The following is a 23,201-nucleotide window of genomic DNA, read 5'->3' as shown; positions in this document are numbered from 1 at the left end:
TTCTTTATGGCTTCTGAGGTTTGTGTTATATTTTAAAAGGCCTTCTCCATGCTGACTTAACAGTAAGTCTATTATCTTTTCTTCTAGTATTTTTAGGATTTAATTTTTTACATTTAGAGTTTTGATCCATCTGGAATTCATTTTGGTGTATGGTGAAAGATAGGAAACCAATTTTACTCTGCAAGCTCGTTGTCCCCAAACCATCTACTACTAAATCCTTATCTTCCCCATTGATTCAAAGTGCCACGTTTAGCCCATATTTAATGTGTTTATTTTGGTCAATGTATTTTTTCAAATGTAGTGATATCATACTATGGTTTAATATCTAGAAAGCTGGTTATACTACATAAGAAGTCAGAAATGTAGCATGACAAGGCCCACTAGATAGTAAAACACATCTTAGATGTTTTCATCTAAAACATCTTTATATCTTCTTAGATCTTTTTAGATTATATCTGATATCTTTTAGAAATTTTCTTTTGAACCATAGAATCAGCTTTTCTAGTTTCAGAGAAAAAGCTTGTTAGAATTGTTATTGGGAATGCACTAAACTTAAGAATAGCATTCTAAGGGATGCCTGGGTGGCTCAGTTGGTTAAGCAGCTGCCCTCGGCTCAGGTCATGATCCCAGAGTCCTGGGATCAAGTCCCACATCGGGCTCCTTGCTCTGTGGGGAGCCTGCTTCTCCCTCTGCCTCTGCCTGCCACTCTGTCTGCCTGTGCTTGCTCTCTCTCTCTCTCTGACAAATAAATAAATAAAATCTTTAAAAAAAAAAAAGAATAGCATTCTAAGTGATCTTTTATAATCTTTTTTTTAGTTGATTTATGGTTTCTAGGTAAAAATCACATTATTTTCAAGTAACGAAAAATTTACCTCTTCGTTTCTCATAAAGAATCATTTTCAGGGGGAGTAAAAAAGCAGCAGCTTCATTTCTTCTTCTTCTTTTTTTTTTTTTTTTAACATAATAAGATTCTTCAAATGGGCAATGGTTCAAAGTTTTAAAAGTATAAAAGTATAAACAGGAGAAAAATCATCTTCCTACCCCATTCTCCAGTTCTCCTCCCCACAGGCACCCAGAGTTCTTTGTAATGTCTTTTATATCTTTCTACAGGTATCCCATATGCATGCAGGCCAGCACGGCTGTCCCTGAGAGTGTTCCCGGTTGCACCGTCTTAGAGGCCTCTAGCAAAAGCTGGGCTTCCAAAAACCAAAGAGGGCCAAAGAGGAGGTCCTTTCCTGTTTCTTGTCTCCTCCATGACTAGATAAGTTGAATAGAAAAGACACAGGCCCTCAGTCCCAAGATAGTTCCCAACCTTCCCTGGAAGAGTGTCCCAGACCCAGTGGGCTTAGAAGAGCAGGGGCTCTGACTTCTACTTTTAGGATATTTATTTTTCACCAACAAATTCTACCTCTTTATCTGCTTCACACAGATGAATCCCAGACACACAGGTCTCTCTATTACCAAAATAGCCACAAACAAGTAGCAACTTAAAGCCCATGATATGTTTAGGGCCTGAGATTTGGAGTTGGATGTGGGCCTCCTATTTATGGAGTCATTTCTTCCAGAGTCTTCCAGCATTGTCCAGGTAACATCTCTGAGGGTCTCTTGAGACCACTGAAGTGACAGGCTTATAAGTGTCCTCTCAGCTTCTAGCTGGCAGATCTTCCCCCATTCCACCCTTCACTCCAGCCCGGCATAAGAGATAAAAAGAAAAAGGGCAACTCCCAGCAGCTGGCCCAAGAGATACCAGTGGGGAGAGAGAAAGAAAAAAGAGAAACATATGTGGGAGCTCACAGGAGGAGTGGGAGGACACTCCACCGTTATAGATTCTTAAGCCAATGAGAGTACCACCATCATTTTCTCTCGGGACAGATTCAGAAAGGCAGAAGCACGGAGCAACAGTTCAAGACAGGCATTTTCTGTGGTCGAGTGGAGAAGAGCAGCCTATAGCCATGGGACAGGGTGAGCCAAGCCACTTCTCCATGGGGCTTACTTAACTCTCAGTAGCTCCTCCATCATAACGTGTTTTCATTAAGAGAAGTAGGATGGTGGTGGAGGTTATGGTGGTGTGACTGGTGGAGGTGGTGGTAGGTGCTGCTGGTGGTGGACGTGATGGTGGGTGGGGCTGTGTTGGGAGTGGTAGTGGGTGCTGTGGTGATGGTAGCTGCTAGGTGTGGGGTGTGTGGTGTGTAGGTGTGTAGGATGCTAGCTGCTAGGTGACTGCTAGGTGTGGCAATACGGTTGGTTGTTGGTGGTAAATCGGTGGTCATAGTTGTGAAGACGATGATGACAGTTAACATGGATTCATGGCATTACAACATGATTATTCTTACTGGATTGTGATACACACAGGAGATAATCCTGGCAAAGCGTGAGGGCATTATAGCCTCAAAGCCAAGTTGGAAAGAAGGGGAGGTAAGAGTCAGGGAATCCAAATTCAAGGTACAGAGGCCAACAACAAGCAAGATAATAGGTAGAACCAGAGGACACAGAAAGCTCAGGAGCCTCTGCATAAGTCTGTTTGTATATTTGCAAGACTTATTATAAAATGAGAACTGCTTGATAGGCTGTCATAATACTCTCAGGCCCCCTCCTTGGAAAGTTCTTCTGGGCTGCAGGAGGCCGTGGGTTTGGTGAGCCTTTAGGTGAAAGAGCCAAGTATGATCTCAGGTGAGTTGGTTCTAACTCTCTGGGCCTCACTCTTCCTGTCTATAAAACAAGAGAATCAGCTCAGTGATTTCAAAACCAGCTTTAAAAATTATCTGACTGTGTTTGAAGAAGACAGAAGTAGTGGTAAGCAAAATTCCAGGTTTTATCTATTGTTTTGGATAGGGACCAGAAAAGAAGGTCAACAATGAGGGCAAGCATCGTTCTTATTAATAATATAGTAAAAGTCTCATTGAATGGGACTTCCTACATGTCTGACACTGTGCTAACTGTATTAATACATTAACTCATTTCATTTCTCCAACTCTGCAGAGAAGGATGATTATTCTAAGGAAGAGGAAACTGAGGTTCATGGGGTTAAGTTACTTGCTTTAGGTGGCACAGCTAGTATGTAAGTTGATCCAAGGATTTGAACCTCAGTTTAACTCTGACTCCAGGGTCTCTGCTTTTACTAGAGTTGTCACATTTACCTCGTCTCCGTGACTTTCCTTTTCCACCACAGCTCTGGGGATCAAGAACTGTGACTTCCAGGCAGCAAAAAACAATGAGGAGCACCACACCAAGGCCATCAGCTCCCAGCATCTCATTGTGAGGAGAGGACAGCCCTTCACCATCATCCTGCACTTCCAGGCTCCAGTCTATGCATTTACATCCAACCTGAAGAAGGTAGCCCTCATTGCACAAACTGGTGAGTAGGGCAGACCTAGGACTGGAGAGCTTCTTCCTCTAGCACCCCCTCAGGGAACAAAGGGGCAAATGGCCCCCACTGTACCTGAGACTCAAGAAGTCCTATCAACCTGAGAAGGCTGTGGTGAGGATGAGATAGATAACATGTCTAAAAAATAGTGTGTATTGGGGCACCTGGGTGGCTCAGTTGGTTAAGTGGCCAACTCTTGCTTTTGGCTCAGGTCATGATCTCAGGTCCTGGGATTGAGGCCCTTGTGTGGCCCCGCACTCAATGGGAAGTCTGCTTGAGGACTCTCTCTCCCCCTCTTCCCTCCCCCTGCTTTCTCTCTAAAACAGGTAAATAAATCTTTTTAAAAATAATTTATTATGATTCAGAAGTTGCTGAACATCATTATCACTAAGTGGTTCCTTTCGGTTACAAATATATCAGTTTTGTAGAAAGCCTGAATGGATCTAATCTAGGCTTACGGTAACACTTAATCACTACTATTTTTTGAATTGGTACTGCATGTCAGATATTGGGCCAAGGACTTTACATGCAGTATCGCATTAAGACTTCACATCCGCCCTACGAAGAAGGCATACCACTATGCCCACTTTATACCCTATGGACCTTTTTCTAGATGTAAGTCGATGAGCACAGAGAACTTGTGCTCTCCCTGCACCCTTTACTGCCTCCCATTACTGGATGGGCTGCTTCCATTCTCATCGAAAACCAGTTTTCACCTGTTCCAACTTTGTGATACTTGACTTTATTACTCTGAGTTGTGACCAAAAGGTTCAAATGACCAACTCATCTCTGTGTATTACTGCAGGAGAGCATCCTTCCAAGGCCAACAAGACCCAAGCTATATTCCCAATTTCCCGTCTGGGGGACCAGAAGTGGTGGAATGCGGCAGTGGAAGACAGAAATGACCAGTCCTGGGCCATCTCTGTGACCGCGCCCGCAGATGCCATCATTGGCCATTACTCGCTCCTGTTGCAGGTCTTGGGCAAGAAGCAACTCCACCTAGGCCAGTTCATACTGCTCTTTAACCCTTGGGCTCGAGGTGAGTTTGGACCTGAACCAGACTGGGCTGCACAGGGACTCCCGGCCTCAGAGCTGGGGCACAGCTCTAGAAGGAAGTGACTGCCCCAGGCCCCAGTGGGCAGCTCCCCCTCAGGATAACACCAGCATTCAGTTACTGTGGTACCTGCTCCCTGGCTGAATGGCCTCTCAGACACAGGACCTGTGTCAGTGTCACCCTTGGCACAAGCAGCCTGGGGCCTCCCACTGAAAGCAAAGGCTTATCTCACCACCAAACCCTGGTGCCAGGTCGGGCTCTTTGGTCACAGGAGCTGAGACTCACTGAGATGATCCTGGCAGAGCTACTCTTTATTGTGATAGCACAGGGGCCAAGAACTGGAAAGTGGTTCGGGAATGGATGCAACCTGAGGAATGGGCTTCTTTGTTTCTCCCCTGGGTTCCCATAGTCCGCGTCCAGGGTGAATCCAGGTTTTACAGGACCTGAGGTCTATTTGTATAATTTAAGGAAAAGAACACAAAAGTTTGAATTGCTGAGGCCTAAAGTGGTCTGTGCAAGTGAAGGGCCCAAAGCTTCAGCTTCACCAGCTCTACAATAAATCTGCCCTGTTTGGTTGTCTTGCTTCTCTCCACTTTTATGTTCTATTACTACTGGCTACTGGGTCCTCTCCACATTGATCTAAATATTCACTAGAGTGGCAAATGAAACAGCTAGGGGCCTATAACTAAGGGTGGGCTTTCCTGAGGTCAGGTGACCTCCTGCAGCCCAACCAGTGGCCACCTCTTGGCAAAGCCCAACCTTGGCTATTAGGGCTATTTCATCTAAAAAAATCATCGGAGGTGGTTGACATGTCCCAAACATGAGGAGGGCATCTCCTCTTCCTTTCCATTCTGAAGGTTGAGTCTGTCTTTCCTTTTTAAATCTGCCACACCCCCCCACCTTAATCCTCCGGTCTCCCTGAAGGGTTTCTTGGGGGGATGGGAAAAAATTTCAACCAGCTTTCCTGTCCTCACTACCCAGACAACAAGCACAGAGCCTTTTTCTTTCAGGAGTTTCACTGCCAGCCTGAAGCGGCCCTCATAAGGCAGGGCTGGAGACAAAATGAAACAGGGAAGCAGAGAAAATCTTCCCGGGTTTTTCCAGCCAGTTCCTAACTCCCTTTCTTTGTAGCATCTGAAACCCAGTGGGCTCCCTCTCTCCACTTTTCTTGCACAGGGTGGGGTTCTCCAATCCCCCTCCTTCAGGTAGCCCTGCCTATCCTCAGTTCAGGCTCTTATTTCCTGATCCAAGGGGATGAGCAGGTAAAGCAATAGAGGGAAACGAGTGTCCATTCAGGGGCAGCTGCCCCATGTGGGTAAATGTGGAGTAAGGGCCCCTTCAGCTGCGGGAGGACCCATGGCTCTTGACATACTTCCCTCCAAAGTTGAAGTCCTAGTGTACCTGCCTCACTGACTTGAGCCCACAACCAGAGCTAGGCCCTCATGCCAGAGCAAAGACACAGCAAAGACAGTTCTGAAACTGTGCTCAGTTCAGTGGGAACTCTTAGCCTTGACTCCATGCCAGGTTTCTTGCCTCTAGGCTTGGTTTGACCTGCCTGGGGAAGGCCTCTCTACGTGAATCCCTGTGGAGATGTCTGTGTTGGCAGGGGTGAGTGATGGGCTCTGCTCATCTGAGAGGTGATTAAGAGATTTTCAGATTGTCCAGGACAAGTCCCATTTTAGCATACTTAGAGATGGAGCCTTCTGCACTCAAAAGGAAATTTTACATCCTATTAGTAAAGTCCTATTCAAAAGCAGAGAACTTTATAAAAGGGGGCCACACCCTGGAGGGAAAGGGGAGGATGATGCAACCTGTGCTCTGGTAAGGTACCTCCCAGAGCCCTGCAGAGCCTGGGGCCCAGGACCTCAGTTTGAAGTGATTTCATAGCGAGTACTCAAGATGGAGGGACAGGAGTCAAGGGATCCTCAGGCACATGGTTCTATGATTTTAGGCCTCAGGTTTTTCAGGGCTTCCTAATTTTTAATATCCTACCCTTCTGTTGTTTTGCATACCGTACCCTCTTCCCAGCAGATGCCTGGAGGGAAAATCTGGAAAGCCTCTTCTCTTATTAGTCCCCAGGAACCAGCCTAAGCACCCTCCTCCCCTACCCCACCCAGCAACACGTGCAGAGAGAGATAGTTGGCAAACAGAGCAGGTCTCCCTGACGCTCCTGGCTTCCTAGAGTGTCCTCCTTAAAGCCCACCATCCTCCTCATGAACCCCAGCCTGACCCTTTGAGGAAGGCAGCAGGAGAAGCAGGAGAGACTGTGGGAGTCTCAGACCCACTTGGACGCCCCCAGGGCTTCCACTAGCTTCTACTTCGCCCAGCTCTTCGGTTCTCTTTGACCCTGTCTTACCGTATACTCCTCTTCCTTTCTGCTCACTTCTGTCAACCTATGTTTAATAGTTTTGTTTTTTTTCTGAAACACCATTTAAAAGTTTTTTTAACATTTTATTTTTAAATAATCTCTATGCCCAATGTGGGGCTCCAATTTATAACTCCAAGATCAAGAGTTGCATGCTTTACCCACTGAGCCAGCCAAGCACACCTGAAATGCTTTTTTTTTTTTCTTTTTTACTTGAACTTGTGAGATCTAACAGGCCCACTGGGAAGTTCCCAGGGCTGTTGCCAAACTCTCTTGGGCCAAAATCACTCTGGCTGCCCATGTCTTCTGGTAACCAGTAGGTTTTTTTTTTTTTTAAAGATTTTTTTTTTTTTTTTTTTTTTGACAGATAGAGATCACAGGTAGGCAGTGAGGCAGGCAGAGAGAGAGAGAGGAGGAAGCGGGCTCCCCGCTGAGCAGAGAGCCCGATGTGGGGCTCTATCCCAGGACCCTGGGATCATGACCTGAGCTGAAGGCAGAGGCTTTAACCCACTGAGCCACCCAGACGCCCCACCAGTAGGCTTTTTTTTTTTTTTTTTTTAAGATTTTATTTATTTATTTGACAGGAAGAGATCACAAGTAGATGGAGAGGCAGGCAGAGAGAGAGAGGGAAGCAGGATCTCTGCCGAGCAGAGAACCCAATGCGGGACTCGATCCCAGGACCCTGAGATCATGACCTGAGCCGAAGGCAGCGGCTTAACCCACTGAGCCACCCAGGCGTCCCCACCAGTAGGCTTTTTAAGCTTGACTTGTTCCCGTCTGTATGGTTGACCATGTAGGCCACCTTGGCTGACCCCTAAGACTCTGACCCCTGTCCCCACTCTGCATCAGAGAAGACTCTGGGTCCCAGTGGGGTCAGTGAGAAAGGGGAATTCCTCCCCAGTCTTCATCACACCCAGAGCTAAAGGGAAGGCCAGCAGCCAAACCTGGATTGGGCAGGGAGGGCAGAGACCTAGCTGTGGAGGGCAGGCCTAGCTCCCCACAGGCCCTCATCCCTGCCTGCTTTTCACCAGAGGATGCAGTATTCCTGAAGAAGGAGTCTCAACGCAGGGAGTACGTGTTGAACCAGAACGGCCTCATCTACCTGGGTACGGCTGAGTGCTTCCATGCAGAGCCCTGGGACTTTGGCCAGGTATGGGGACCTCTGAGGAAGGGCAGTGATTGCCCCATAACCTTCAGTGTTCAGACCAGACAGAGCTGGCAGATCCAAAAGCCTATTAGGTAATGAGGCCATTTCTTTTCTTCTTCTTTTTAAGGATTCATGCCGTAAGTTTATTTACAAACATATTGAGTATGTTGAACTCGAGTTTGATCCATTTTTCAAAGAGACTGCACCTCTCAAAATGCTCTCTTCCACGTCTGTTTAATGGATTAATTTAAACACCTTATTTCTTAAGCAGTTAGTTTCTTACTACAAAATAAGGTAAAGGAAAGCCAGATCCAAGTATATAGTCATCCTAACTAGTAAATGCTGCTTGTTTTCCACTGAAAATGGCAAATCTTTCCCTGGGCCCTCCTCACAGTGGCTCCTATAGACCACAGAGGTTGTGAACCTCCAGATGCTGTATCCCAGCATAGCGCTCTTGGAAGTTCTGTGAAAGGCGCAGAGACCCAAGATGGACAAAATGGTGGCGCCACACAGAATCCTCCTTTTCTCACAACCTTGTTTCCTGGTGTGTCAGTGAGGCTTCTTTTGGCCATTTCCACCATGTCGTGCCTCTCTTTCCTCAGGGCCATGTCAGACCAGCCTCCACAGCTTCCAGAGCTATCTTCCTAAAGGCCACAGCAGATCAACCCTCTGTTAAATCCCCACTGTCTACAGGATAAAAAGTAAATGCCCTGGCTTGACCCCTAAGGCCCTTCAGAGCCAGGCCACTGCTTTCCTTTCCTCAAGAGCCACCCCATCCACCAGCTTCTGGCCATCCCCTGATCAAACAGGCTGAATATGACTGAATATGAAGGTATATGAATATACCTTCCCTCCTTTATCACCCCAGAAAATTCTTACCCATCTTTTAAGAACATCAGAATGTTTTCCTCAGCCCCCAAAGATAAGAGTGACTCTTCTCACTATGCCTTCTGCTCTGGGCTGACATCTTTCCTAGAACACTGGCCGTGTTCCTGAGATCCATAGTCTAAGTGCCTACATGACCCTCTCTGCTCCTAAATGTGGATTCCTCAAGAGCAAGAGCTGTCTTGGGTCTCCTCCCCATGTGGGTCAGTCCTAGAAGGAGAGATGTGGGAGCACATGAAATGGCAAATGACAGAAATGAAACGATACAGCTCTGGTCCTCAAGGGCTCCCGCCCTGTTGGGAAAGTCAGACAACAGAACAGACAAAGGATGGGACTGCGTGGACTCAGGGACCAGGGGGGATGGTGGGAGGGAGGGAAAAGCCGTAACTCCCATGAGAGACAAGAAGGCAAGGCCGGAAGGAGTGGAACCTGGTCTGGAAGAAGTCTGAGGTGATGGTGAGGGGATGAGTACCCAACCTGGAGGTCTTCATCATGGTCCTGTGTGCTCCTTACAGTTTGAGAGCAGTGTCATCAACCTCAGCCTCCGCTTACTGAGTGTGGACAAGCAGGTGGAGGAGTGGGGCAACCCTGAGCATGTGGCCCGTATTTTGGGTGCCTTGGTAAGTGAGTTGGGGAGGGAGGGGAGCCCTCTGCTCGAGCTGCCTACATTTACGGCCCTGGAAATCTTCAAATCACAAATGGTACCTTCCTCCTAGGATGTGGGGGCCAGTTCCCAGAGATAGTCTCAGTGAGGAGGGAGGACAGTAGTATCCACAAGGGAGAGAAAAGCAAAGGGAAGTGTCATCCCTTGGGACACAAGCCAGGAGGACTAAAACTGGCCCGGATTTCCTCAGAGCACTCCTCCTTCCTTTTCCTCCTCCCATCAGCCCAACCTGCAAGCTTAGGTCCATGGGAGGGAGGGGATAGGGTCTAACTTGCCCAGTGTATGCTGTTCAAGCGGTCATTTGTTTTCATTTCTAAATTATTCCTAAGAATATACAGACCATGAAGGTAGTTTGGTGCTTCCTACTGTCCCTAAATGTCCTTTCAGAGGAATTGTGATTTCCTCATTTCTGCTCATGCCTCTGGACTCCCCTCTGAAGAGGTGGACAAAGACAAGGTTAACCTGTGAGGAGGAGGAAGCTTGGGATAAGTGGGCCTTGAGGCCCCAAGTGCATGCCCTCAAAGAAATCAGGGTCAGGCAAGTGAGGGAGCAGTGAAACCAGCCCCCAGTGAGAGGCAGCTCTCTTGCTCTTCTTAGGATGTGAACTTTGCTTGCCAATGTGGTCCACGAACCCCTGGCTTCCAGAGGGCTAGAGAGAAAGGAGAATTTCCCAGGCCCCACTCCTAGAGATTATAAGCCAATGGGTAGGGTGATGCCCAGGAGAATCCAGGCGATTCTGAAACAGGTGGTCTAAGCCCTCCTTCCTCCCCGCCCCTCCTCCAGAGGCTGTTCTGTCCTGGGCCCCACATAACATGTGCTCATTTCCACAAACAGCTGCATGCTCTCAAGGAGAAGAGTGTCCTGCCCCCAACAAAGGCCGCCACTGCCCAGGAAGGGGCCTTGCTAAGCAAGCGCCGGGGCAGTGTGCCCATCCTGCGGCAGTGGGTCACAGGCCAAGGGCGACCTGTGTACGACAGTCAGGCCTGGGTGTTCGCCGCAGTTGCCTGCACAGGTACAGAGCTGGTTTGCCTGCCACACTCCTGGGTCACCTTGGCTACTGTACGGTGTGTCCACCCTGCCTTTTGGGTTTCCCCATGCTTTTGCCCTGAAACTTTCCCTCCCCGTGCTCCAGGACAGCAAACCCCGGTGCTCTATTGTACATTGTGCAAGCCTTGCCCTGCTGTAGACTCTGCCTGCTGCATACACTTTCAGTTTCTCATCTCTCGGCCTCCATGTACCCTGCGTGTGTGTGTCAGTCCTACCTGCCAGGTGCCTGCGTCCTTCCTCTTTCCACAGTGTCAGGTGGCATTTAAGATCGTGCCTTCCCAGAGGAGACACTGAAAACACTAGCTATACATACACAGGCCTCTCTGGCACCCTCTGACTCTCTGGCCCCTTCCACACAGTGCTGCGATGCCTGGGAATCCCTGCCCGTGTCATTACCACGTTCACCTCAGCCCAGGGAACCGGCGGACGCTTGTTGGTGGATGAATACTACAATGAGGAGGGCCTTCAGAATGGAGAAGGCCAAGGAGGCAGAATCTGGTGAGAAGCCCAAGCAGGATGAGGTCCCAGATATAGAAGGGTTCCAAACCCACATGGTATAACCTCATGACAACACCCCCACACTCTGAGTGACCCTAGCACTGAGAGGAGGCCCTCAAGACTCTTGTAGCCAGGATGCTGATGGTTGGTCGTGGCATGCACCTCCCCACACCTCCCCCAACCCTGGAAGTGTTGCAGCCACTTTTACAGACTCCTCCCATCCCCATGGCAATAATGACTCTGCCATGTCTAGTCCTCTTTAGGACCACTTTCTTCCTCACTTGAATTACTCCTTTGGTACCTTCAGGATCTTCCAGACTTCCACGGAGTGCTGGATGACCCGGCCTGCTTTGCCCCCAGGTTATGATGGATGGCAGATTCTGTACCCATGTGTTTCCAGTGGAGGTGGAGGTAACAGCTGGGGGTAGACCCACTACCATCCTGGGCTACACAAAGCTGTGCAAGCAAAAAGTCCCTCAAAAACAGGAGCAGCAGGAGGTCCAAAGGGGGTCTGTGTCTTCTAAAACAGGAGAAGTAGAAGGAGTGATAGTGGCCAACAGAATGCTCACCTGAAGCCTGAAGCAGGCTCAAGGGAACAAAGGTGTTAGCCATCTAGGCCCAAGGGCATGAGGAGACTTGTCCTATCTCAGAGCAATGGGTGAGGGAGCAGAGTTTCAGTGGAGGGTAAAAGGCCTTAAGATAGCTGGTGGATGTGCTGGGTTAGGGGCCTGTGAGAAGAAATCTCCAGGAGCCATACAAGGACTGCTCTTCCTTCCTCAGCAGCAGAACAGTAACAGAGCCTGGCATGAAGGAAGCACTCAATAAAGGTGACCTATTCTTATCATATCCATAGTAGAGCTGGCTAAGGAACTCGGCTTTACTACATTCCTCTGAGGTTCTACCTGCCCAGTTTCTGAGAGGTCTCCTGCCATAAGCCATGACCAAAAAGTACTCTCACTAAATAATTGTGAATTTCACTACCACAGTGCCCTTCCAGAAACTCTGCCTAGTGCCCACCTCTGACCTTGATCTACGGGAAGGGAAAATAGGGTATAGGATAGGGACTGAGGTTATACAGCTCTGATTCAAAGAAGGTCTGGGTACAGTTCCTCTGGCTCACTGAACTTTTTCTCTCTCAGTCCTGGGGTCCTGTGATCTGACCCCTGTCAAAGCAGTCAAGGAGGGGACACTAAGCCTGACCCCTGGAGTATCAGACCTTTTTGCTGCAGTAAATGCGTCGTGTGTGGTCTGGAAGTGTCGGGAGGACGGCGCACTGGAGCTGACTAACTCCAACACTAAGTATGTTGGCAACAACATTAGCACCAAGGGTGTGGGCAGCAACCGCTGTGAGGACATCACTCAGAACTACAAGTATCCTGAAGGTACTGGGCAGGGGAGGGCCCCAGGCTTCTCAGCACCTGAAACGCCAACAGAGGGGAAGGGATGGGTCAGGAAGACGCAGGCCAGAGAGACTCACAGTCTTCTCCCCATCATATAAAATAGGATTTTGTAACCCCATTTGATCCTATCAGCATTTGGGGCCAGATAACTCTCCATTGTGGGGGGCTGTGCATCACAGGATGTTCAGCAGCATTTTCAGGTTGCATCCACTAGAGGCCAGCACCCCACAACGGGCTGTGACAACCAAAAAGGTCTCCAGGTGTTTCTAAATGTCCCCTGGGGGGCAAAATTACCCCCAGTTGAAAACCACTACTATAAAACAACACACTAATACCAACTCCAGCTGCCAGAAGATGTTCTCCCTCTCTCCTTCTCACCCTCTCTTCCAGCACCGCAAATCTGTTCCTTTCTCCATAGTGATTAATGGCACCACTGTCACCTATTTATCCAAACAAGAAGGCTTGCACTCTCCTCAACTCTCCCTCCTTCACTGCCCCATATTACTCTCACATCTGTTTCCTCACCTCTTTCCTGACTGCTTATAGAAAATTCAGGGCCTCAACAGTTCTTGTCTGCAGCACTGTAACAGCCTCCTAACTGGAACCCCCTGGGTCCAGTCTCTCCATTATCGCTCCCTTTCCAACTTAGTTTCCACGAAAGACACAAAATGATGTTACTCCCCCGCTCTAGAACATTCCATGGCCCCCACTGCCCTTGAAGTAAGTCAACTCTTCACGTAGGAAGGTGTGAGTCCCTGCAGACCTGTCCTCAGAGTTAGCATGGCTTGTCCAAAAGCTTGCTCTCTCACCATTCAAGGGGCAAATGCATAACACCTGAAGAACGGGAATGACCTGGAAGAGACACGCTTTATCTGTGGTGGATCTGCCCAATGCAGACTTTTTTTTTTTTAAGTTATACATATATTTTAAAGATTTTTGTTTTATTTATTTGACAGACAGAGATCACAAGTAGGCAGAGTGCTGGCAGAGAGAGAGAGAGAGGAAGGGAAGCAGGCTCCCCCCTGAGCAGAGAGCCTGATTTGGGGCTCGATCCCAGGACCCTGGGATCATGACCTGAGCCAAAGGCAGAGGCTTTAACCCACTGAGCCACCCAGGCACCCCTTAAGTTTGTTTTTTTTTTTTAAGATTTTATTTATTTATTTGACAGACAGAGATCACAAGTAGGCAGAGAGGCAGGCAGAGAGAGAGAGAGAGAGAGAGAGAGAGAGAAGCAGGCTCCCTGCTGAGCAGAGAACCCGATGCGGGGCTCGATTCCAGGACCCTGGGATCATGACCTGAGCCAAAAGCAGAGGTTTTAAACCCACTTAGCCACCCAGGCGCCCCAAGTTTTTTATATTAATTACAGTTGGTTAACATACAGTGTAATATTAGTTTCAGGTGTATAATATGATTCAACACTTTCATACATCACCCAACGCTCATGATGACAAGTGCAATCCTTAATCCCCATCACCCATCTCCCCACCTACCTTCCTTCTGTTAACCAACAGTTTGTTCTCTATAGTTGAGTCTGTTTCTTGGTTTGCCTCTCTTTTTCCCCCTTTGCTCATTTGTTTCTTAAATTCTACATATGAGTGAAGTCATATGGTATCTGTCTTTCTGCGACTGACTTATTTCACTTAGCATAATACACTCTAGCTCCAACCATAGTGTTGCAAATTGCAAGATTTCATTCTTTTTAATCACTGAATAATACTCGTGTGTGTGTGTGATCTTCTTATTCATTCATCAGTTGATGAACACTTGGGCTGCCTCCATAATCTGACTAGTTGTAGATGCTGCTATAAACATCCGGGAGCATGCATACCTTTGAATTAGTATTTTGTATTCTTTGGGTAAGTACCTACCAGTGCAATTGCTGGATTGCAGGGTAGTTCTATTTTTAACTTTTTGAGGAACTTCCGTACTGTTTTCCAGAGGAGCGGAACCCATTTGCATTCCCACCAACAGTGCAAGAGGGCTCCCCTTTCTCCACAACCTCACCAAAACCTGTTGCTTCTTGGTTATTTTAGCCATTCTGACAGGTGTGAGGCAATATCTCACTGTAGTTTTGATTTGCATTCTCTGATGATGAGTGATGTTGAGCATCTTTTTGTGTGTCTGTTGGCCATCTGTATGTCCTCTTTGGAGAAATGTCTGTGCATGTCTTCTGCCCTTTTTAAAAATTGGATTATTCATTTGGGGGATGATGAGCTTTTTTTTTTTTTAAAGATTTTATTTATTTATTTGACAGAGAGAGATCACAAGTAGACGGAGAGGAAGGCAGAGAGAGAGAGAGAGAGGGAAGCAGGCTTCTTGCTGAGCAGAGAGCCCGATGTGGGACTCGATCCCAGGACCCTGAGATCATGACCTGAGCCGAAGGCAGCGGCTTAACCCACTGAGCCACCCAGGCACCCCAGATGATGAGCTTTATAGATTCTTTATTTTGAATAGTACCCTGTATCAGACATGTCATTTGCACATATCTTCTCCCATTCTGTAGGCTGTCTTTAGTTCTGTTGTTTGTTTCCTTTGCTATGCAGAAGATTTTTATTTTGGTGTAGTCCAAATAAATTTTTTAAAGATTTATTTATTTGACAGAGAGCACAAGTAGGCAGAGAGGCAGGCAGAGAGAGAGGAAGGGAAGCAGGGTCCCTGCTGAGCAGAGAGCCTGATGCAGGGCTCAATCCCAGGACCCTGAGATCATGACCTGAGCCGAAGGCAGAGGCTTTAACCCAATGAGCCACTCAGGTGCCCCCAATAGTTTATTTTTGCTTTTCTCTTGCCTCAGGAGACATATCTAGAAAGAAGTTGCTATGGCCCATGTCAAAGAAGTTACTACCTGTGTTCTAGGACTCTTTTGTGGTTTCATGTCTCACATTAAGACAGACTTTTTTTTTTTTTTTTTTTTAAGCTAAATGTGGCTTTAGAGGGTTACAGAGCTCTTGTGATTTTGGCTTTTGAGTGGCAGCGGGTAAATGAATCTTAATCTTGGACTTTTATTAGAACAGTCTATACCCTCTAGATAAGAGGCCTGCTTTATCTCCTCTATTCTTCAGGATCTCTTCAAGAAAAAGAGGTGCTGGAGAAAGTCCAGGAAGAGAGAATGCGACATGAAAAAGACAGTGGCATCCATCCTCCCAGTCTCAAGACTGCTGAGCTTCTACACATATTCTTAGAAGTACCCTGTTCCCTAAACCTGGGAGGGGAAGCCCAGTACTCAGTGAAACTGGTTAACTTCAGTGACCAGGAGAAGGCAGTGCAGCTGACATCTGCCTTGCAGGCAATATACTACAATGGCATCCTTGCTGCTGAGCTCTGGAAGAGGAAGCAGTCCCTTATGCTCAGTCCCAAGGGTAATTTTATGGCCCCCCGAGATCCCCAAACTCCAGCTTCCACCCTGACAGGCAGCAGCCTAAGGGCACCCCTGAAGGTCTGAAGAGGTGGCTTCTAGCCCCTAATGTGCCCTGTTTCTCTGCTGTTCAACACATATTTATTGAGCTTCACAGAGACCAAAGCCCCCACAATTCCGATTACAGTCAGATAAGGAAACAGACAATGGTAGCAGTTAAAGAAGTGTTTGATAAGGTCAACAGAGTACAATGGCAGGGGAGCATCTCACCCAGGATACAGCAGGCTGTTCCCAGGTAAAGCAGACTGCACTGGGTCTGAAAGGATGAATAGGAAGGGCAGTGAGAGCCAAAAAGTAAGTTACGAATATTCAAGGCACAGGGAAGAACATGTGCACAGGTTCTTCCTCCTCCCCCAAAGTCCTACTTCATTGGTCTGGGATAGGGTCCAGGCATTGGTACTTTTTAAAAGCTCCCCATGTTATCCGAGGGTTGAAAGTCCCTGGACTAGAGCAGTTGCTCTCAAACTTTGCGGCCTATCAGAATCACCTGGGGAAGTTTGATGCTCAGCCTGTATCCCAGATCGATTAAATTGGAAACCCCAGGGTTGAACCCAAACATCAAAAACTGTTTAAATTCATTGAGTGATTCCAATGTGCAGATAAGAGAGAATCAGTGGACTGGAGCTTGTCTACATTATTTCAACAGCTTCCTAACCAGCTCCCCTGCCTCCAATCTCTTCACTGTTTTACCTTTTTGAGGGAGGCAGAGTCTGGATCATGCAGGGACTTGTATGTCATGCCAAGGAGTTTGAGTTTTGTTCTTTGGGCAGTGGGAAGCTGGGGGAAATGTGAACTAGAGGGGCCTAGGCGATCAGAAATCCATTTGAAAAAAAAAAAACTTTTGTCTGAGTGGAATGGAAGAGGTCCCATTAGAATAATGACTCTCACCCTTGGCTATATGTTGAGTCACCTGGGGAACTTTAAAAATACTGCTGCCTGGGCCTCACTGCCAGAGTCTAATATAATTGATTTTGTTGTGTAGCCTGGCATTGGGACTGTTTTATAACGCTGTATGATTCTAATGTGCATCTAATGTTGACAACCACTGGATCAGAGGTTGGAAGGTTTTATAACGGTCAAGGCATGAAGGACAAATTAGACTAGCAGCACTTCCAATGAAGACATATTAAAGAGGTAGGATAGACTGGACTTGTGAATATGTGTGTGGGGGGTGGTGAGAGGGTTGCTTCCTCTCTAGAACAGGAAAAATGGGGGAGAGCACGTATGGGGAGAAGGATGATGAGTTCTGTTTGTGGCATGTTGGGTTTGAAAGCCCATGAAACATCCAAACAGAGATGGCCAGTAGATGGCTAGACACCTAAACCTGGTATTCAAAATAAAGGCCTGGATTGGAGACCAGAGGTGGGAATCCCCGCACAGAGAGGGCTGCCAAGAGTCAGGGCATTGATGAGTTCCTGGGGGTGGAAGAAAAGCTGTGAGAAGAGAAGAGGGTGAAAGGGGAACCCAGGCAGCACCAGCATGTAGGGGGCAGGCAGGGAAAGAGCAGGGAATAAGGGAAACAGAGAAGTCAAAGAGAGGAAGGAGCAACCAGAGGGGCAGCAGAGTGGCCATGAGATGTTAAGGCTGAAAAGCAGACACTGAGGGAGTGGTCTTACTGAGAAGGGACGTCAAAGGCCAGCTTCCTGGGGGCTAAACAGATGAAGAGCTGAGGAAGCAAGACATAGTATGCAGTCCTTCCTGGAAGAACAGACAGAAAAAGGAGACAGGCTGAGTGGTGGTCAGCCAGGGACACTGGGTAGAGCGAGGGCATTTTTTTGTTTATTTAAGATCAGAGAGCAGAATCTGCTTATACACTGAGGAAAATAATCAACAGAGAGGGAAAGACTGAAGCCTCAGGAAAGATGGGTTATAACTGATGGTGCAACCCTTGGGGGACTAAGAGGCAACTAGAATAACTGTAGTTACTTTTGGTAAACACAGTGTTAAGTGTTCCATATGCATCATCGCACTTATCCTTACAACAACCTTCTGAGGCAGCAGCCATTATTATCCCCACTTTACAGATGAGGAGATCAAGACACATAAAGGTTACATAATTTGCCCAAAAGTTACACAGCAGACAGTGGTGGGGTCAAAATGGGGCAGAGACGTTCAGAGTGGAGGGTCTGACTTGGGGAGGGAGGACATCTCATCTTCCTGGAGGTGGTAGCAGGAAGCAGGGGTAGATGACTAGTCTACAGGTAGGGACTAGGAACATGAGCTTGAGAAGATTCCTAGACAATAAGGGATGGCTTCATTTTCTCTGCAAAAGGGAAACAGAAGCAGCAGAGAATAAGAAGGAAGGAAGTAAGCATATATTCAGCAACAACTGTGTGGCAGAGTCTGAGATAAGCACTCAGTATCTCAATTTAACACAAGCCACCCACCAGGTAGGCGTTATTATTAGAAAAGGAATCTGAGGCCAGAGAGCTTAACTTGCTCTAGTCTGCAGGGGCCTTCCACAGTCACGCTAAGGTGGTCTGGCAAGAGTGTTGGAGGAGGCAGTGATGGCGGTAGGTGGTGGGATCTTGACGGAGTTCCAGTTTGAAATTGCTGTGAGAAATGAGGCATCTTTCTGACTTCAGTAAGATACTGATTCCTTTGCACTATGTGTAATATTGCCTGTTGCCAGGGCACACACACCCATGATTTGCACTGACTCTGCCTGTTTTGTGTTTCAGCTGACTCAATCACCAGCAACCTGTCTTTCTCCTATTTTGAGCAAAGCCCACCAGAGAACAGCTTCCTCAGACTCACTGTCATGGCCACGGCAACGCACTCTGAGTTCAGCCTTAGCTGCTTTGCTCAGGAAGACATCGTCATTTGTAGACCACACCTTACCATTGAGGTAGGCACCAGTCCTTCCCCAAGTTACTCTCATTTGCTCCTGTTTCAGAAGGAATCAGAGCCCCTCAAGCTTTAGGGCAAACAACCATGCTCTAGGATTACCAGAAAATGTTAGGTTGAGAGCTCCTTCTCTTGAAAGAGATGGTTAAGGTCTACATCTTCCAACTTCTTTTTTTGGTTCCATAAAGATTTTAAAAAGCAGGGCCTCTCCACTTGCTGCCTCCATTCTTGAATAATACTAGCCTATATTTATTTAGCACTTTATACATATGCCAATGTATTTTCACCTTCTTTAATACAAAAACCCTGTGAAGTGGAACCATTCCCATTATTCAGATGAGGAAACAATCCTGGAGATTATCATACCATGATCATGAAAATGGGATGTTTCAGAGGCTTATGGCTCTTGATCTAGTCCTCTTTCCACATGTCTACCCTGACCAAAATGAATGTGATCTGGTCCCAGCCCTCAATGAGTGTATATTATAGTTAAGTAAAGGAGGCACAATGTTAGGTCTTTTATGTAAGTGCTTCAATAGAGGTATGAAGTCACTGTGACATAAGTTAAGTAAGGGGATTAATTTCAGCTGGTGGGTTTGAGGAAGACTTACTAGAAGGAGGCATTTATGCCTGGCCTTGAAAAATAGGTAAGCTTTAGTGCAGAAGTTGAGGAAGGCCACTGCAGGCCAAACACTGAGCAGAGAGGCCCCAGTAAAGGGAGTCTGAGGGGGGTGCTGGGATGTCATTTAGTCAAGGGAAGAACAGATAAGGCTGGAGAAGGGGATTAGGGTCAGACCACGAAGGGTTCTGTATGCCTACCAACGCTGAATTCTGAAGACAATGGGAACCCCTCCAAGGTTTCTAGGTAGAGGAGAGAAACTACCAGAGATGGCCACAGGTGAATCAAGGCAAGGGTAAGTATCAATTCAGGAAGACCAGAGAGAAGGGTAAAGAAGTCAGGTGTGGAGTTTGGGTGTGGATGGCAGAGACAAGAGAGTAACTGAGGAGAGTACAGGGAGGATGCCTAGGAGGGGAAGCAGTAAGTGCAGCCCTGTGCTCATGGCATCCACTCCAGGTTTTGCCTCTTCCCACAGATGCCAGAGACAGCAGAGCAATATCAACTTCTTAAGGCTTCAGTCCAGCTCCATAACTTCCTAGATGCTCCCTTGAAGGACTGTGTGATCTCCCTCTTTGGAAGGGGCCTCATTCATAGAGAGAGGAGGTATAGGTAAGAGACCACAAGCTTCTCGGGACACCTGGGTGGCTCAGTTGGTTAAACATCTGCCTTCAGCTCAGGTCATGATCTTGGGATCCTGGGATGGAGTCCTGCATCTGGGCTCCCTGCTCAATGGGGAGCCTGCTTCTCCTTCTCCCCCTCACCCCACCCACCCTTTCTTGTGCTCTCTCAAATAAATAAAATATTTTAAGAGAGAGAGAGAGAGATTGCAAGCTTCTCATCTCAGTGAAACAACTCTACTTGTTAGAAAGGCAGGGATCCAAGATTAATGACTGTCTTTTTGCTGTGTTCATAGAGATAGAAAAAAAGTACCTTCTAGGGGCACCTGGGTGGCTCAGTGGGTTAAAGCCTCGGTCTTCAGCTCGGGTCAGGATCCCAGGGTCCTGGGATCAAGTTCCGCATCAGGCTCTCTGCTCAGCATGGAGCCTGCTTCCTCCTCTCTCTCTCTGCCTGCCTCTCTGCCTACTTGTGATCTCTATCAAAAAATAAATAAAATCTTAAAAAAAATACCCTCTAGAAGCAGAACTGAAAGATTAGGGCCTCCCTCCTCCTGGAAGACAGGAGTGAGGAAGTGCCCCACGGGCATCCACCTGACCCCGATTGCTGCCCTGGTCATGCAGAAGAGGTTTGGTATTGCTGGTAATTGCAGGCAAGGAGTTAGGTCTGAGTACTAGAAAATATCCCAGAAAGCTCAGGCTGCCTCTTGGTATGGCCAAAGAGCTGCATTCTACTAATGACAACTAATGAGCTGTTTTGGAGTTTCATCCACATGTATTAAGCCCACTGCTCTGGCAACATAAGGTTTCATTTGGTACATCCGTACTTCCTACCATGCCACTCTGGGATGGGCACCCAGAGAGCCTCCAGCTCTCAAACATCACAAATATTATTGCAATAAACAGCCTCATACGTCTTCTTATATACTAGCTTGAAACTCTGGTCGGGGAGGAAGGAATGTGCATCACAGGATCTGGTTTGACCAGGTACTATCAGACTTGTCTGCACAATGACTGCAGAAGTCCACATCCCCTCCAGCAGTACAGGAATTTCTATATTCCTATCATTTCTCCACTTTTCTCCACTCTTGGCCATACTCAGCTTCCTTTTTTCCAAATGGAAGTAAGGTAATATCTCATTATTGTTTTGATTTGCAACTCTTCATATGTTTATTAGCCTTTTCAGTTTCCTCCTCTTTAAAATATTTGTTTTTAACTTTGCCTACTTTCCTTTTGGTGTTTCTGCCTCTCCTCCTTGTTGATCTGTAGGAGTTCCCTGTATGAGTCCTTTGCTGGTTTCAGATGTTGCAAGTATCTTCCTTCATTATTTCTTCTCTCATTGTGTCTGCCACATCCTTTGCTGAAAACACAGTACACAGTTTAGAGTTCACGGTGCCTACTCATGAAATCCCTGGTAGTTTTCTGGTTATTGAGCCAATGCCTCAGCCTTATAAAACTCAATGAATCACTATTGCTAGTAGATTGAGAGAGGAGAGACTGTCAACATTTAATTGTACTTTCCTGGTATCCCAGATCAACCATGGGGGAAAGCTCCTCAAAGGAAATCTGTGCTACTCTCTTAGTCACTATGAGAAGGTTGCTGATAGGATGCCAAACACCATCTGTTAACAGACTGACATCTTCTGTATATGTCCACTGTACCCTCACAGCACTTAGCAATGTGAGGGATCCAAAACCACAGCCTTCCCAAACATACCCTGGTACTACTACCAAGAGAGGGACCAGTTACAGGCGATAAAAGAAGTAACAGATGCAGCTTGGAAGCCCTTAAATTAGGATGTTTCTCTTCTTAACCCTGCAATTGTTTGCCATAGGGAGGCTTCTGTCTTCTATCTCCTTAAAACTTCCCCTGTTTCAACAGCAAAGTACTTAAATGTTTATTTCTTCACAGTTCACCTCTTCAAGCAGGGAAGGATCAGAGTCACTGGGACTAGCAAAGCAATGGGACAGAACTACCACCTGCCTTTTCCTTTATTTCAGATTAGCTTCTGTATGGCCTGGAAACATCTTGTACACTGAATTCCAGTTCACACCGACACAGGTGGGGCTCCAGAGGCTCACTGTGGAAATGGACTGCGATATGTTCCAGAACGTAACCAACTACAGAAACGTCACTGTGGAAGCCCCTGAACTTCCCGCTTAAACTTCCATTAAGTATCCCTTAATTAAAGTCTGATATTGATAACATGAACTCGGCCCACTAGAGAAATATGAAAACTATTAAGTATATAGAAAACAGGCCCAAGGAGATAAAAATAAAAGAACTGTACTCCTTTTGTACAAAGTTATCATTTTTGTTTGTTATTTACAGTATTTTGTTGCTTTGGCACTCTCTCAGTTTTACTTCATTTCCTTCTGAAGTATAGAATGGCGCTTGATAAAAGTAAATTAAAACTCATTTGACGTAAAGAATTTCAACTCAAGTACACACAAACTGCTCAAAAGAATGACTACTGTAGCTGATTAGAACTAAAAAGACCATGGGGACACATCAAAAGGGCAGATGGGATAAGTTACACCCATGCAAGGAACAAGACTGGCATCAGACATTGTGGAGACCTGCAGACCACGTCAGGTCACCAGAATGCACATCATACAGGTTTACCCTGCTTTCCGATATGTGATCTTCTAGACCAATGCAAAAATACAATTAAATCATGATGGCAATGCAAAAGGATTAACTAAAAAGGCCCTTAAAACCATATAAACTCTCTTATACATTTACAAATTTTTGATGTATATACATTTTGTATTTACATTTGGAACGACATGTAATGTAGAAAAGAACAAGCATGTGTTAAGAAAAACAAACCTGTTCAATAAAGTGGGCAACCTAACAAAATGAGCTCAATACTATGAAATAATTTTGGAGGCATGGATGGAATAACATTTAGAAGGACTTAATGTTAAGAATGATGATATTATGTAACTGCTGAAGCACTTAATGGAGCTTTGAAGTCATCTTCTCTAAATAAAGTCAGGTGTTGGATGCCTGGGTGGCTCAGTTGGTTAAGCACCTGCCTTCAGCTCAGATCACAATCCCAGGGTCCTAAGATCGAGCCCCATATTGGACTCCTTGCTCAGTGGGGAGCCTGTGTCTCCCTCTGCCCATCCATTCTGCTCATGCTCTCTGTCTCTCTCTCTCACTCGCTCTCTCTCAAAATAAATAAAAATCTTAAAAATAAATAAAAATAAAGTCAGGCATTTTTGTTCTAAATACAGTTCTGATCAGAATCAGATCTTTAGACCCACAAATCCAAACGA

General features: G+C 46.6%; 2 protein-coding genes and 1 pseudogene across 10 annotated transcripts in view; 1 reads left to right on the top strand and 2 right to left on the bottom strand.

Annotated features, from left to right (window-relative positions):
• CCNDBP1 (cyclin D1 binding protein 1) overlaps positions 1-23,201 on the bottom strand; it is a 78,743-nt gene that overhangs the window by 44,697 nt on the left and 10,845 nt on the right. Inside the window, exon 12 of one of the 9 annotated variants that reach the window (XM_047737252.1) lies at positions 15,745-17,534. The exons of 5 other annotated variants lie outside the window; for them this stretch is intronic. In XM_047737252.1, coding sequence (XP_047593208.1) covers positions 17,465-17,534 — 70 coding nt within the window. In that variant the 3' untranslated portion in view covers positions 15,745-17,464. Of the gene's footprint in view, positions 1-15,744; positions 17,535-17,582; positions 18,100-20,340; positions 20,396-20,487; positions 21,277-23,201 lie in introns of those variants that run through there. 3 more of the 9 variants (XM_047737254.1, XM_047737258.1, XM_047737250.1) reach the window with 3 other exon arrangements.
• On the top strand, positions 1,830-22,259 carry EPB42 (erythrocyte membrane protein band 4.2). Its single transcript, XM_047737248.1, has 13 exons — positions 1,830-1,962; positions 3,170-3,355; positions 4,170-4,403; positions 7,815-7,933; positions 9,331-9,435; positions 10,314-10,491; positions 10,886-11,024; positions 11,332-11,435; positions 12,164-12,406; positions 15,484-15,780; positions 18,518-18,684; positions 19,778-19,911; positions 21,918-22,259. The coding sequence occupies exons 1-13, from the start codon at positions 1,839-1,841 to the stop codon at positions 22,078-22,080; spliced, it is 2,193 nt and encodes a 730-aa protein (XP_047593204.1). The 5' UTR covers positions 1,830-1,838; the 3' UTR covers positions 22,081-22,259.
• LOC125104633 (cytochrome c oxidase subunit 7C, mitochondrial-like) lies at positions 8,050-8,593 on the bottom strand (annotated as a pseudogene).

This window comes from Lutra lutra, chromosome 7 (assembly GCF_902655055.1).
Source record: "Lutra lutra chromosome 7, mLutLut1.2, whole genome shotgun sequence".
In the NCBI taxonomy this organism is placed as follows: Eukaryota; Metazoa; Chordata; class Mammalia; order Carnivora; family Mustelidae; genus Lutra; species Lutra lutra.
The sequence above is the reverse complement of the archived record's forward strand: the minus strand, read 5'-3'. Positions and strand labels throughout refer to the sequence as shown.

Bases quoted from the DNA above. Each gene is read 5' to 3' on its own strand.
- EPB42 (XM_047737248.1), top strand. From the start codon at position 1,839: ATGAGAGTACCACCATCATTTTCTCTCGGGACAGATTCAGAAAGGCAG. The intron at 7,934-9,330 runs GTATGGGGACCT...TGCTCCTTACAG, and splicing joins AGCCCTGGGACTTTGGCCAG to TTTGAGAGCAGTGTCATCAA. The intron at 11,436-12,163 runs GTAACAGCTGGG...TTTCTCTCTCAG, and splicing joins TGTTTCCAGTGGAGGTGGAG to TCCTGGGGTCCTGTGATCTG.